The 13,039-nt window shown below is 34.9% G+C and overlaps 1 protein-coding gene across 4 annotated transcripts in view; it reads left to right on the top strand.

The window, feature by feature from the left end:
- The first annotated feature begins 474 nt into the window (after positions 1-474).
- HMGCLL1 (3-hydroxymethyl-3-methylglutaryl-CoA lyase-like 1) overlaps positions 475-13,039 on the top strand; it is a 169,689-nt gene continuing 157,124 nt past the window's right edge. For 3 of the 4 annotated variants that reach the window (XM_011981276.1, XM_011981277.1, XM_011981278.1), the window contains exon 1: positions 475-734. In XM_011981276.1, coding sequence (XP_011836666.1) covers positions 627-734 — 108 coding nt within the window. In that variant the 5' untranslated portion in view covers positions 475-626. Of the gene's footprint in view, positions 735-2,488; positions 2,579-13,039 lie in introns of all 4 variants that reach the window. The other variant, XM_011981275.1, reaches the window with a different exon arrangement.

Raw genomic sequence — 13,039 nt, forward strand, 5'->3', positions numbered from 1 at the left:
CGTACCTCTGAGAGTACCTCTGACATCTAACCTAATTTAAGACTATCTTTTCCTTTTTATTAAACTGTTGGATATGTTTTAACCTTGCCTGTTGCCTCAAAAACATTTTTAAATGGAGCTTATTGTTATAAAGCATAAACTCCGTGAGCTCAACGGTGGGCAAATCTACACTTGAGCACCCAAGGCTGCAGCTGAGAATGAACGAACTCATCAACACAAACACTCATGCCCCTTCCTTTTATTTTAGACCCCTTTTCTGATCTGAGACAGGTGAGAAGTAGGTGGGCATGTGAAGATACAGTCAGCCCTGGGCGCTCAGTGTAGTGCAGAAAATGAGCCACCCATGAACATCCTCTGGCTCAGCTCCTTTCTCTCCTGTTCAGGAGTCCGGTATTTCTGTCGATTCCCGCAGGTGCCCCGCGCACCCGCTGCCCCGGGCGCGGCCATCTGCCACGCCCTGCTACCCGCCCTCTTGGCGTCGCCGCAGTGCGCGGAACAGCGCTGGTCCTCACAGCCCGTGCACAGGAGGTGCGCGCTCCCGAGCTGGCGTAGTTTCCCAGCGCGGTGCCAGCCCCTCATCCTCCTCCAGTCTCCCTCCCCTCCCGACTGCCGCCCCAGGCTCCGCCATGGGGAATGTGCCATCCGCGGTGAAGCACTGCCTCAGCTACCAACAGCTTCTCCGGGAGCATCTCTGGATCGGGGATTCAGTGGCAGGGGCGCTCGACCCCGCGCAGGTACCACCTCGCGGCCCAGGGTGTCCCTACCCTCTTGCGCACTGACAGCCAGCCTCTCTCCCTGCATCCTCTTGGTGCTCTCCTCCCTTTATGTCACCTCCTTACCCCAGGACCCTTCCCGCAGCAGTTCTGTCGTGTTAGGCCGCACCCCTTAAACGGTTTCCCATTATCTCTCTTCGGTGAATATATCGACCCGCCTCTACAGATCAGACCCAGCAAAATCCCTGCCTGTGACCATTTGCTGGTCGCCTAAAGGAAAGAATTCCTTCTCTGTCTTTTCCTGGAGAGGGATGCATTACGTAATAGAATTTGTATTCACAGGTATTCCTTCAAGGGTACTGCCCTTATTCTCAGTACTCCTTGTACTGTGTAACAAAGAGGACAAATTTGGTGAGGCAGGAAAGGAATGAAACCGGTAGAAGGTTAAGAAGACACAGTAGGTTGAAATAGTCCATCAGAGCATTAATTATCCCGAATGTATCTGTGCTTCAACAAACTTGAAAGAAAGTGTAAATAACAGCACTTTCAGACTAAAATTTATTCCCACGTTGTTCCTGAAAGGCCATGTTAAGACAATAGGCAACTTAATATTATTCATATACTTATGATTTAATGCACTCTCAACCAGTGTCAGATAGATAAAGAAAAGGTGTATAAAGAAATTAACTTTTTCCTTAAAAAAGCTGAAAATCTAAAGTTCCACAAAATATTAAATAACTGATAATCGTTATGAAAATGTTGAAACATGGAATAAAGGAGGGGCAGTGTGGGGACTTCTTGTTGAATTACAGGTGCTGGATGCAAGATTATTTCTGATTTGAGTAGTGAACAAAATAACTTCTGTTATTGTAATATTTTAGTCAGTAAGCATAATTGTACCATGTGGATTTAAACCAACTCTTCTAATGTAAGATATTCATTTTCTATTATGTATTCTCAGTTTGGTGTATCATATGTGAAATTGCAATCTTATCTCTACAAATTGGAATTCAGTCTTTAGAAGCTATTTTATTTCTCGTTACTTAAAAGATGGCCATGGTCATCTAACTCAAAACCTGTTGATGACAGTGGTAGAGGTGAAAGTTATCCTTTGTCTTCCCCCATATTAACATGTCTATTTAATTTTCCTACATTCTATTTTGACCTTCCTGATGTAATTTTATCTTCATGTTCTTGACTTTTTAAATTCAGTCTGTTATTTAATCAGGAACCATTAACTTATATTTCCTAAGTCTGAGACTTTATATGACTTTTCTTTTTGAGTGAATATTTTATTTTTCTCTCCCTCTTTATTTTCTGATTTACACGTTTTGTGGGTTTTATGGACAATGATAGAAGATTGGCTGCAGGTAAGGATGTCTTTTTTGCCCTATTAAGATATGGAAGCAGATTAAATGAAAATGACTAGGATTCCCGAGAAATAAAATTTTGGAACATTCATCAGCTTAATGACTTTTTTGGCCCTTTCTGAAGAAATATTAGCCTTCTCTAGATACTACCTTTTTAGCCACCAACTGCTTTGCCTAGAAAACTCTTATTTGTCTCTCAAGTACAGATTTAAAAATATATATATTTTTGGTTCAGCCATTTGCTCCCTCCAGAGTTATGCTTCTTTTTGTGTTATCAGGAATTTTTTAAAATAATTCTGTTTTAGTTCCAATACTGTTTAATTGTAATTTTTTGTATCTCATCCTATTTGAACTCACAGCAGCATTGACATCTGACACTTGACTTTTTGAAATTTATCTTACTAGATTTCTGTTCTAATAAACCTTCACTGCTTTCAGCCCTATGTCTCTGGATTCTCAGTCTCCTTGGCAGGCTCGGTGGCTTGTATCCACTGGGTAAATATCCAGATGCCCCATCACTATTTACACTCTTCCTAGTGTGAGTGTGAGTGACAATCTACACTCACTGATTTGATTGCTGTTTGTGTACCATTTGTTTTCTAGACTTACATTCCTGTGTTTCTCTTGAATTCCAGTCCAGATGTTCAGCTGCTCATTTGACATCATCGCTTGAGTATCTCAAAAGCAACTCAAACTCAAAATTTTCAAAATTTTATTAATGTTCCTCTCCTTCCAACACTGGACTTTCTCCAATATTTCCTATTGCAGGGAATGCCATTATAATTCATTCAGTTCTACGAGCCATACACCAGAAACTATCTTCTTTCATTTCCCTCACACCCAAATTATCACTGAGTCCTGCAATTTTACTTACTGAATTTCTTTCAAATATATTTTTCTAACTTCACTGCACCAATCAATTTTAAAATGGCATTATCTCTCATAGGTATGACTGAATGGTTGCAGTAGTCTTCTTACTTTCCAGGAATCCCTCTTCAATCCATTGTCTATATAGCTAGTTGGAAAATGTTCCCTATTTCAAGTAAAATAATACTATTTCCATGTTTGAAAACCATCTATGAATTTCCATTGCTTTTAAGAATGGACACCAAAACTTTTAATGGGTTTTCTAAACCTCAAGTGATCTTTTCATTGCATCTCTCAGTAACATCATCTTAAGTTATTCTTTTTTGTTCTTGCCACTTTAGCCACCGTGGCCTTGAGTGCTCTAATAAATTGTGTTCTCTCTGGAACCACAGTGTTTGCTTACTTTCCTCTCTGCTAGGAAGATTATTTTCAACAAATTAACTTCTAATTAATCTTCTGCCCTCAACTTGCATGTTACCTTCTCGTGAAATCTCTCCCAGACTCTCAATGCCAGAAGCTTTTGTTAGACTTCTATTGCATAGTAACCTATTTATTATAGATAATATACATTATATATTTATTTTCATGATTACTTGATATTTAATTACTTTGCAGACATTAAGCACAGTAAAAGTAAGGAAGCAATTCACCACAGGATTCTCAACACTTATCAGAATGTCTGGCTAATTTTTGATGGCCAATGATACTTGTCGAATGAACAAATGAATTCGTGTTTTCCCTTATAGGCCATAAGCATCACCAACCTATGAAGACCATGAACTTCTTCTTAGCATTTGTTCAAGGTCCATCAAAATGATTGGCACACTGTAGCATCATGATAAATATTTGCTAAGTGAGTAGAAAATCAGTGAGAATGAGGACATGGTATAAATAGAGTTTGGTCTTAGCACCAATTGGTGAATATTATTACTGTTTTTCTCTTACCTTTTTGTTAGTAGTTTAATGGAGAGATGAGGTAAAAATGGTTTCTGGAGGCTGTCAAGACAGCGGAGAGCTTAACTAATTCTCTATTGTTGAATCTGGCAGAGAGACTCATGAATAAACCTAACTCCTGTGATACGAAATAATTTGCAGTTAGAACAGACAGAAAATTCTGTATTTTGAAATAATTCTGTGTATGCAATAGAAGATTGAAAACCTTGATATTTTCCTGCTACCAGCTTATTCCATGGTTTTTTGTGTGCAACAGCATGGCCAGACCTTCATTTTTCAGCTTACATTTTAGAGATAGTATATACCTGATGAATTATTAGAATTAAATTAAATATTATGTGTATGCATATATAAACATATACACATTGGAAGTTTAACAATACTATCAAATGTAAAGAGAGTAAATATGAATGAAAGGCTTATTCTATCACAGGTCCACTAATTAAATTATTTGGGTCTCTGTTTTTGCTAATGAAAATGGTTTTGCAGAAAATTCCCTTAATAGACCAAGAGGTTAAAATTGCTCATTCCATAATTCAAGCTATCTCTTAGGACATGTTTTATTTTCTGTAGTTGTCTCTGTTAAAAAGAGTATAATGAAACTGGCTTAATTGGTATGTTTTAAAGTTTTGATTAAATTTAAGGTTCCTAGTGAAGCGATCCCCCTTTGATTTTCAAGTGTTCCTTAAGCAATAACTAAATCTCTTCACATATTAATGCCCTTTTGCAAAAGTAAAATTTCCAAGGACCTAAATTCTAATATAAACAATGTTTCAAACCTACTATATTTCTAAAATAAAATGGTAGATTATGTGAGATTAAATTTATAGTTATTTTACATTCGATTCTGATCCTTTATGTTACATTTGCTGTCAGCAAAAATTATGATTCAATGTAGTTATTTGGTGCTTAAAGGGTCTCTGGAATTTAAATGTATATTATATTTCTGCTTAAATGCAATCAGATGATAATGTAACTCTATACTTTTAGCTTGCAACTATGTAGTAGTTAGTACATTTACTAAATATCTTAGGATGATTGAGGAGGAATTTTCAGACAGGGACCAAACTGCCATCATACTGTTTTCTATTTGTCTCATGTATTCTTTGTCTCCTTACCATTTTTTATTCTTTTCCAGCTTCCTTTGAAATCATGTTGCATTTTAATTTCTCATTTTTCTCCTGAATTGATGTGTTAGTGATATACATTTTTTTTTTACTATACTCTTAATTGCTGTCTATAATATATCAACATACAACATGGCTTATTAAAATAATATGTTAGTACTACTACAACTTATTAAAAATACAAATATGACTCTTTAACTTCATTTTCTGTCTTAGGCCTTTTATGTTTTTGTTTTCATATATTATCTATATGTTATATTTATAATACATATGTATACAGTCAATATCCATTTATATTTATGCACATATTTTCTCTTTTCTCCTTTCTTCATCTCCATTTTTTCCTCAGATTACTTTCCTTCAACCAGAAGTATTTGTTTCAATATTTTCTTTAGTAAAAAAAGTACTAATATTGATTTTTTTTCAGTTTTTCTTTGTTTGAAATTACATACACACATGTACACTAATGTATATATGTACACATACATAATGTTTATAAGTATAAATGAATATTTACTATAAATGTAAGTTTTATCTAAAAAATTAAAAGACATGATAGCAGTGCAAAATGCAGATTTTTCAACAGATACAGTGGAAGCCAGATACAATAAAATCAGCTATTTGTCTTATTTTTGGTCCTTGATGATAATTTATCTTTCATTCTTTTCTCTTTGTGTTTGGTTTCTAATAGTTTGACTATGGCATGTCTACGCATAATTTCTTTTGTATTCATCTGGGTAATGATGTGCAACATTTCTTGGATCTGTCACTTGATGTTTGTTGGGTTTCACATTTTGGAAGCTTTTCAACCATTTTTGCTTCAAATGTTGTTTCTGTTTCTTCTTTCCTTTTAAATCCTCTCCAGTTAGGCCTACAATTTGAAGAATATTAGAACTTTCTCTGAGCCTTATTTATTTCTTAAATTCATTTTTTCATTCTTTCTTTTTTCTCCATATTCAATCTGAATATTTTCTTCTCATTTATATTCCATTTCACTAATTTCTTCTTCAGCTTCATTTAATTTGCTGTTAATCTTATTTATTGAGTTAACTTCAGTTATTATATTTTGAGTTAAAGCATTTCTATGATTTCTAAAAGATAGGCTTTAGTTCTCTGCCACAATTCTCTATTGTATTATAAATTCTTGAATATTTATTAGAATTATTTTAGATCCCATGTCTGACAACTCCAGTACCCAGATCTCCAATTAGTCTGTTTTATGTATTTTCCTTCCTGGTATACCTATAAAATTTAAATAATATGTTAGACACCTGGTATGAAAATAATTATAGACATAATTTGAGACTCTGAATAATACTGTCCCCAGGTGGGACTTCTCTTTGGCGTTGTCAAACAATAAGCATAGAGATAACTTATTTTAAGCTAATCAAGTGCTTACCTGATAGGAGGTTTAGCCTACTTTACTTGTGAGGGCTTGACTTTTTTCTCTTCCTCCTTACTTTTTGTATTCTGCAGTCATTCAGGGGTCCTAACTAAAACCTAAAATGTTTACCAGGGTTGCTTCTCCTTGCTGAGACCTGAATTCAAACTATTTCCACTCTAGCCTTGCAAGGCTCCTGGAAAATCTAATGGTCTCAGCTTCTCAGTGGCTCATACAGAATTGGCAAATGATTCCAAAAGAAAAGTTATGCTGACTGTTGGGCTCACCATTTTATTTTTTTCTCCTGCATAGTATATTGGTTGCTGAAATACTCATTAACCAAATTTCTGAGACTATTAAATGAGTGTTTTTCATTAATATTTTATCCAACTAATATAGTTGTTGTCAGTGAGAGGCTTGTTGTGAACAAGCTAGTCAGCCATTATTGAAAGATTATAGAATAAGGAAATTAAATTTAAAAATACCAGTTGTGCAATTTAGTTTAATTTGTAAAAATATATTCATTTACCATACCACTTGAACTTGTTATATTCCAAGTAGCATACATGCTATTTAGATTACCAATTTGAATTCCAGAGAAAGAATAAAAAGATTATCTACCTCATGAAAAATATTGTATGGAAAAAATGACTATTCCAAATGGTTTTTAGTATGATGAACAAGTTATAAAGGTAATGAATACATTTTTAAAATAATGTTAAAAGTAATATTATGCCCAATTTTAGTATCTGCTCTTTGAAGAACAATGTACTACTTACTCCCTCTTTATGTGTAATATACTTTAATAAAATTTTGATAGTTTAATAAAATAGTTTAATAAAATTTGTTAAAGTAGTTCCTTTATAATATTTTATCTCTGTTGACATACATGTATATTAAATCTTTTCATTTTATTAGCATAAAGTTGGTAAAAGTATTTTCTTGTTATTATTTACCTTTCTTTTCAATCTTTTGCATTGTCTCTTTCTGATTTGGGTACATTCTCTTTCTCTTTCTCTCTCTATAAGTCTTCCTACAGTTTATCACTTTACTCAGAAGCATCTTGTAGGCTTGTTTATCCTCTTGACTGTTTGTATATGTTTGTATCTGTTATGCATATGGATGATGTGCTAGCAACTGATTTCTTTTTTTTTAATTATTCTCTACTTTTTTTAGACTAATATTTTAATTTTCTTTAAACATTTAGCTCACTTGATTTTAGTCTTTTTAAAAAATAAGTGCTTTAAGACTATACATATCCATTTCTCTATTGTTTTGCTTTAAATGTATGTCTTATAAGCTGCTTATATGATTACTCTCTAGCTTTAATTAGATGAATTTAACTTTAATCATGTTTGATCTGACTATTTTGTTTATCCTACTTTCTGCCATATCTATCAGGCTCACTCACTATTTTACATTTTCTATTTTTAAGGTTGTTTATGCCTTTTCAGCTTTCTTATTTTACAGTTAAATCAATACTATTGTTTAGAGCAAAATATATATTTTAAAGAATGAATTCACTTATCTTGAGAAAAAGATTGTTTCATTATTACACCATGATTCTTCAAATAACATGTACCAGGCATATTACCATGATTCTTTTTGTTGACGTAAAGCTTCTAATAGTTGAGGTGAAGGCAGGGAGTTCCAAAGACTTGTAATTTTTACTTGAGGTTAAAGATTGAATCATGAGCACAATAAAGTTAGAAAGTTAAAAGGATAGGTATTTGATATGGTTTGGCTGGGTCCCCTACCCAAATCTCATCTTGAGTTGTAGCTCCCATAATTCCCACATGTTGTGGGAGGGACTTGGTGGGAGATAATTGAATCATGGGGGTGTTCCTCCCATACTGTTCTCATGGTAGTGAATAAGTCTCATGAGATCTGATGGCTTTATAATGGGTTTCCCCTTTCGCTTGGCTTTCATTTTCTCTTGCCTGCCACCATGTAAGATGTCCCTTTCACCTTCCACCATGATTGTGAGGCCTCCCTAGCCACATGGAACTGTGAATCCATTAAACCTCTTTTTATTTCTAATTTAGCTAGTGTCAGGTATGTCTTTATCAGCAGCATGAAAATGGACTAATGCAGTATTTGTGGTCACAGACTTAATAGTGAGCTGCCACAAGCAATAATATGCCCCTTTTATGACCATATAGATTATGGTCAGAATGGAGTAAAAGTCTGATGAATTTCACTGAAAACCAAATATTGGATGGAAGGTCCACCAGGACATTGAATACACTGCAGAATGGTGTCAGGATTTGGGATGAAGGGAATGATAGTGAAAGAAGTTCTAATGGCCTTGATATATGAAGGATACCAATCATCAAGCAGGGATAAAGACTATATGGCCAAATCACTTGGATTCCAAAAGCACGGCCTTTTAAATTAGTAAAAAGAAGTGGGAGTCTTCAAGAAGTAATGGAAATTAAAGATGCCTTCTTTAATTCTAGTCACTAAGCAAAGAATAGGAGACTAAACAGTCTCTCCTTGAGAGGGTTAGAGGAGAGGTGCCTTATCCTCGAGGGTAATTGAGACCTCATTTAAGACTAGGAGATAATAGGACTGTTCAGTTAAGAGACTGAGAATGTGGTAGAACTTTTTAAGTATGAAGCTGAGTTTACAGCTGGAAAAATAAAGAAGACTTGAATCTTACTATAATAGGAAAGTCAGAGAACTGTGCAGAGTTCTACAGAAGGAGTAGATGATTCTTGGGAATAATATATTGGGAAATGAGTAAAGAAAGCTGGACTGTAAAATAAGGTGACTTATCAAGTGAGTAAATCTTGGTAGTCTTGAGGTAGCTGTGAGTCTTTTTGGGTATCTCATCCTCGGCCAAGTCCTGGGTTTACTGCATTTTAAGAGAGTCCTTATCTCTGAAACATGAAGAATCTAGCTTTTAAAGCCACCTTTAATTTGACTTGACTTACATGCACTTTTGAAGGAAAGCTTAAGGCTGTTCACATTTTGATTCCTGAAGGGAAATGGCTGGCTAGTGCATGCTGAGAACAAGGCCAGAATCCCAGGGCAGTGTGTCTTGGTCTCTGTGTGTTCCTTGGTGTTTCATAAGAGATATACCCAGTTTATACCCTCCTTATTCTTTATTTTTAATCAAGTCACATATGTTATTTAGTATGAGTCGCTTATTATAAGGATTTTTGTAGCTATACAGCTACCACTACTGAATGCTCAATATGAACCTGGCACTACCTGTTTACATCCAATAACTCATTTAATCCTTACAATAATCCTTTTTACAGATTTAGTAACTGTGGTTCAGAAAGGTTAAAAAAAAAATGTGCCTATGATCAATAGCTAATAAACTGCAGAGCTAGGATTTAACCTCAGGCAGTTCTAATTCTAAAGCCTGCAATTTTTACCGTGATACCAGTGCTTCCTAAACTTTTCTTGTGATAACAGTCACCTAAAGTGTTTATTAAATATAGAGGAAATTTTGATTCAGTAGCTCTGAGTTGGAGCCCAATTATCTTTACTTCTACTTAACCCAATTTTAGTAAACACTGTGTTGGATGGTGCTGCTATTCCTCTACCCCTATAGCTGCTGTCAAGGGTCATGTTTCCTCTAATCTGTCTTTCCAGAGCTCCTGGCTCCTACCCATGAAAAAAGACTGCTATGAGTTTTGACTTCCCTTCTATCCTTTTTGAGGTTGAGACTAGAGTTCTGCCTGGAGTAGAATTGCATTGGATACAAAAGGAAAAACAACTTGGTTTCCAATAAATTTCCTGTTCCCTTCAATCTTCAATACGTTCTGTCCTTGGATTTCTGTTGGCTCCTGTATTCCTTGCTTTCTCAGATTCCAGCTGGCTTTCACATCCTTCCCTCCCCCTACTCTATGTTCTTGTTTTTTTCATTAGCTTTGAGCTCCTCCAAGTCTTCTGGCTTTCTTTATGCTTATTCACTCTGTGCTGTAACTTTCCCTGACCCTTTCTTCTTTCTGTGTCTATCCCCTTCCAAGTTTAGCTTTGTGTGTTTGTGTGTGTGTTTCATTTTACTTTCCCTAATCAAGGGGCTAGACTGTGTAAACCCATAACTTCATGGGTCACTCTCATACGACCCATGTTTTTTTAAAAGATACAAAGCAAAATTGTATATTGGAGGCTATCATTTTTATAGAAATTCGTATTTGAAAGGGATTGTCCAGCCTGCTTAAAGCCCTAATAATGCAAACAAAGTTTAGAATCCCAGTTTCCTACCACTGTTCTGACTGCGTATTGTTAGTCTACGTAGGAGTTGCAAATTAGCAGCCTAGGTGAGCCCAGTATAAGCCCTGAAATATTTTGTTTGGTTGAAACTGCAGTTAAAATATAAGTAAACTTGAATGCCTTTAAACAGAATTTGTACTATTTATTAATATACTTAGCTTCCTCAGGCATCAAGATTAGCTTCCTGTGCTTATAGATGTTTGATTTTATTATCGTTCGTGAACGATTACATAGTGATATTTAAATGAGACCATTTCTGAACTTTGGATTATTTTTCAACAGGGTGGAGACTAATCATTCATTATCATTCAGCAAGCAGGAAATTATCTTTAAATTGCCAGAAGATTGCCAGCTTCCCTTTTGGACAATCTTCCTTTTCCTAAGTGATCAGAATTTAGTCCTAAATGAAAACTCAGGTGTCCTTAATTTCACCTCTCAGCTGTAGCCATATTTACAAGCCAATTTTTACATTTTTTCTTATAGAAAATAATACCAATTAGTGAATCTTGTTCCCAAAACATTCATTCCAAAATCAGACCATAAAAAGAATTTTATGTGAAGATGATTTTTAGAATTATTTAGATTCATGGAGGTTTATATTTTTAAAATGTTTCTTCCACCATGTAGTTTATATGACTGCCAAGTAATAATAAGAATAGAAAAACTCTCTGAAAAATAAATAAATAAATAAATAAACAAACAAACAAAAGCTATGGTTTCTAAGTGATAATGAAGGGACCAGAGCTGTGAGTTCCAAATACATTTTAGTACAGGGAACTGAGGTTTACTTCCCTGGTTGAGAGAGAAGAAGAGCTGGGTTCTGGCACTTCAATGCTAGCAGGACTGTAAGTATCACTGTGGAAGAGGAGGGGCAAAGTGTTATGAGAAACAGGACCCCTGGAGTTTCTATCTCAAGGGCATGGCCCAGGCCACATTTTCATTCTTCATTGCTGTGTTCCTTTGAAAGCTCATTTTTCCATTCTGCTGTTTATTTACATCACGTTTATTTTTTTCCTTGCAATTGTTTCTTGCGATTCATTTAAAAACACAAGCATATAAACTTGTTTTAATTCAGCTTAATTCAATTAGTGATAACAATAGTAATCTTTGTGGTGAAGGTGGATGTGAGGGTCAGGTGGGATTCAGATAGATAGAAGGCATTTCTATTCAGAGCAAGATGGTTGATGATTTTGTTGGAATTAACAGAGCAAAATCATGGGAGTTATTCATTTAGTTGTGTGTGTGTGTGTGTGTTTATGGGTATAGAATACATATAAATCTGTAACTATTATCTATATTCATCCATCTATCTAATCTATCACTTTACAAAAAATAATTTTAAGACCCCACAATCTTATAAATTGTTTTATATATTTTCTTTCAAATTTGATGAACTTGGAGGTTCACTCACTTTTTACAAGTATTGAGACTGTATTTCTTTTGTATCCTTCACCTCTCCCAGGGTCCAACCTCTATACTTTCATAGTACTTAGGATACCCGTCCTTGTTTTCTTCATATTCCCTTTACAATATAGTTGAATAGAATGAAATATCTCTTTATTAAATGTATAATATTTGCACTGCTATGTTGAGGTCTGTTTAAGGGGTGTGGCTATATTTTATTTAGTTTTCGGTTATCCCAAGGACATAAACACTTAGGTCTTCATTAAATGTTTATAGAAGTAAATATAGCCAACATTTCTGGTATTAAACTTCAGGTGATTTTAGCCAAATTAACTGCCTTTCTGATTGGCAAAATATGCATTTAATTACATCAAATATATCTTTGAGTAGTAAAATTAGTAGCTTTAGTTCTTATTTATGATTTTTCCTATTAGACTATAATGCCTACTTTTAAATACTGGTGGCATTTTTAGAAAATTTAAAAGCCTATTTGTTTCTTTTCTTGGCTACTGTTGTAAAGATCGGAGAAATTAGATTCCAACTTTTCATTTCTTTTCTGTATCTTTGTTTCTATTAATTCACACAGTGCACAATATGCATGTTCACATGACTCGTTTACAGGAGAAGGAGTAGAAACATTGAAGGGTATAATGATCCCCTCAGGGCTAAGCAGCTTCTCTGTTGCAATGTCTAAGCTATGGTCTCCGGTTTAGGATTCAGTGTTCGGGCTCCTTTTTCCACCAATAGTAAGTGCCTCAAATGTCACCTTATGCTTGTAACTTTCCAAGTCACGCTTCCTTGATTTTGTGAAGTAGAGAAATGCAGATGGCAGAAAACTTCAACTACATAAAAACGCCTTTAACACAAGTTTTATTCTATGAAATCAGCATTTCATAAAGTCTTTTTGGTGAACTTTATTAAGAAGCAAGAGGGTCTAGGAAGCTTGGCAAACAATGAGGCAGGAAGCCCCAAAGAGAACATGTCTGTCAGACA

This window comes from Mandrillus leucophaeus, unplaced genomic scaffold (genome assembly GCF_000951045.1).
Source record: "Mandrillus leucophaeus isolate KB7577 unplaced genomic scaffold, Mleu.le_1.0 Scaffold223, whole genome shotgun sequence".
Taxonomy (NCBI): domain Eukaryota; kingdom Metazoa; phylum Chordata; class Mammalia; order Primates; family Cercopithecidae; genus Mandrillus; species Mandrillus leucophaeus.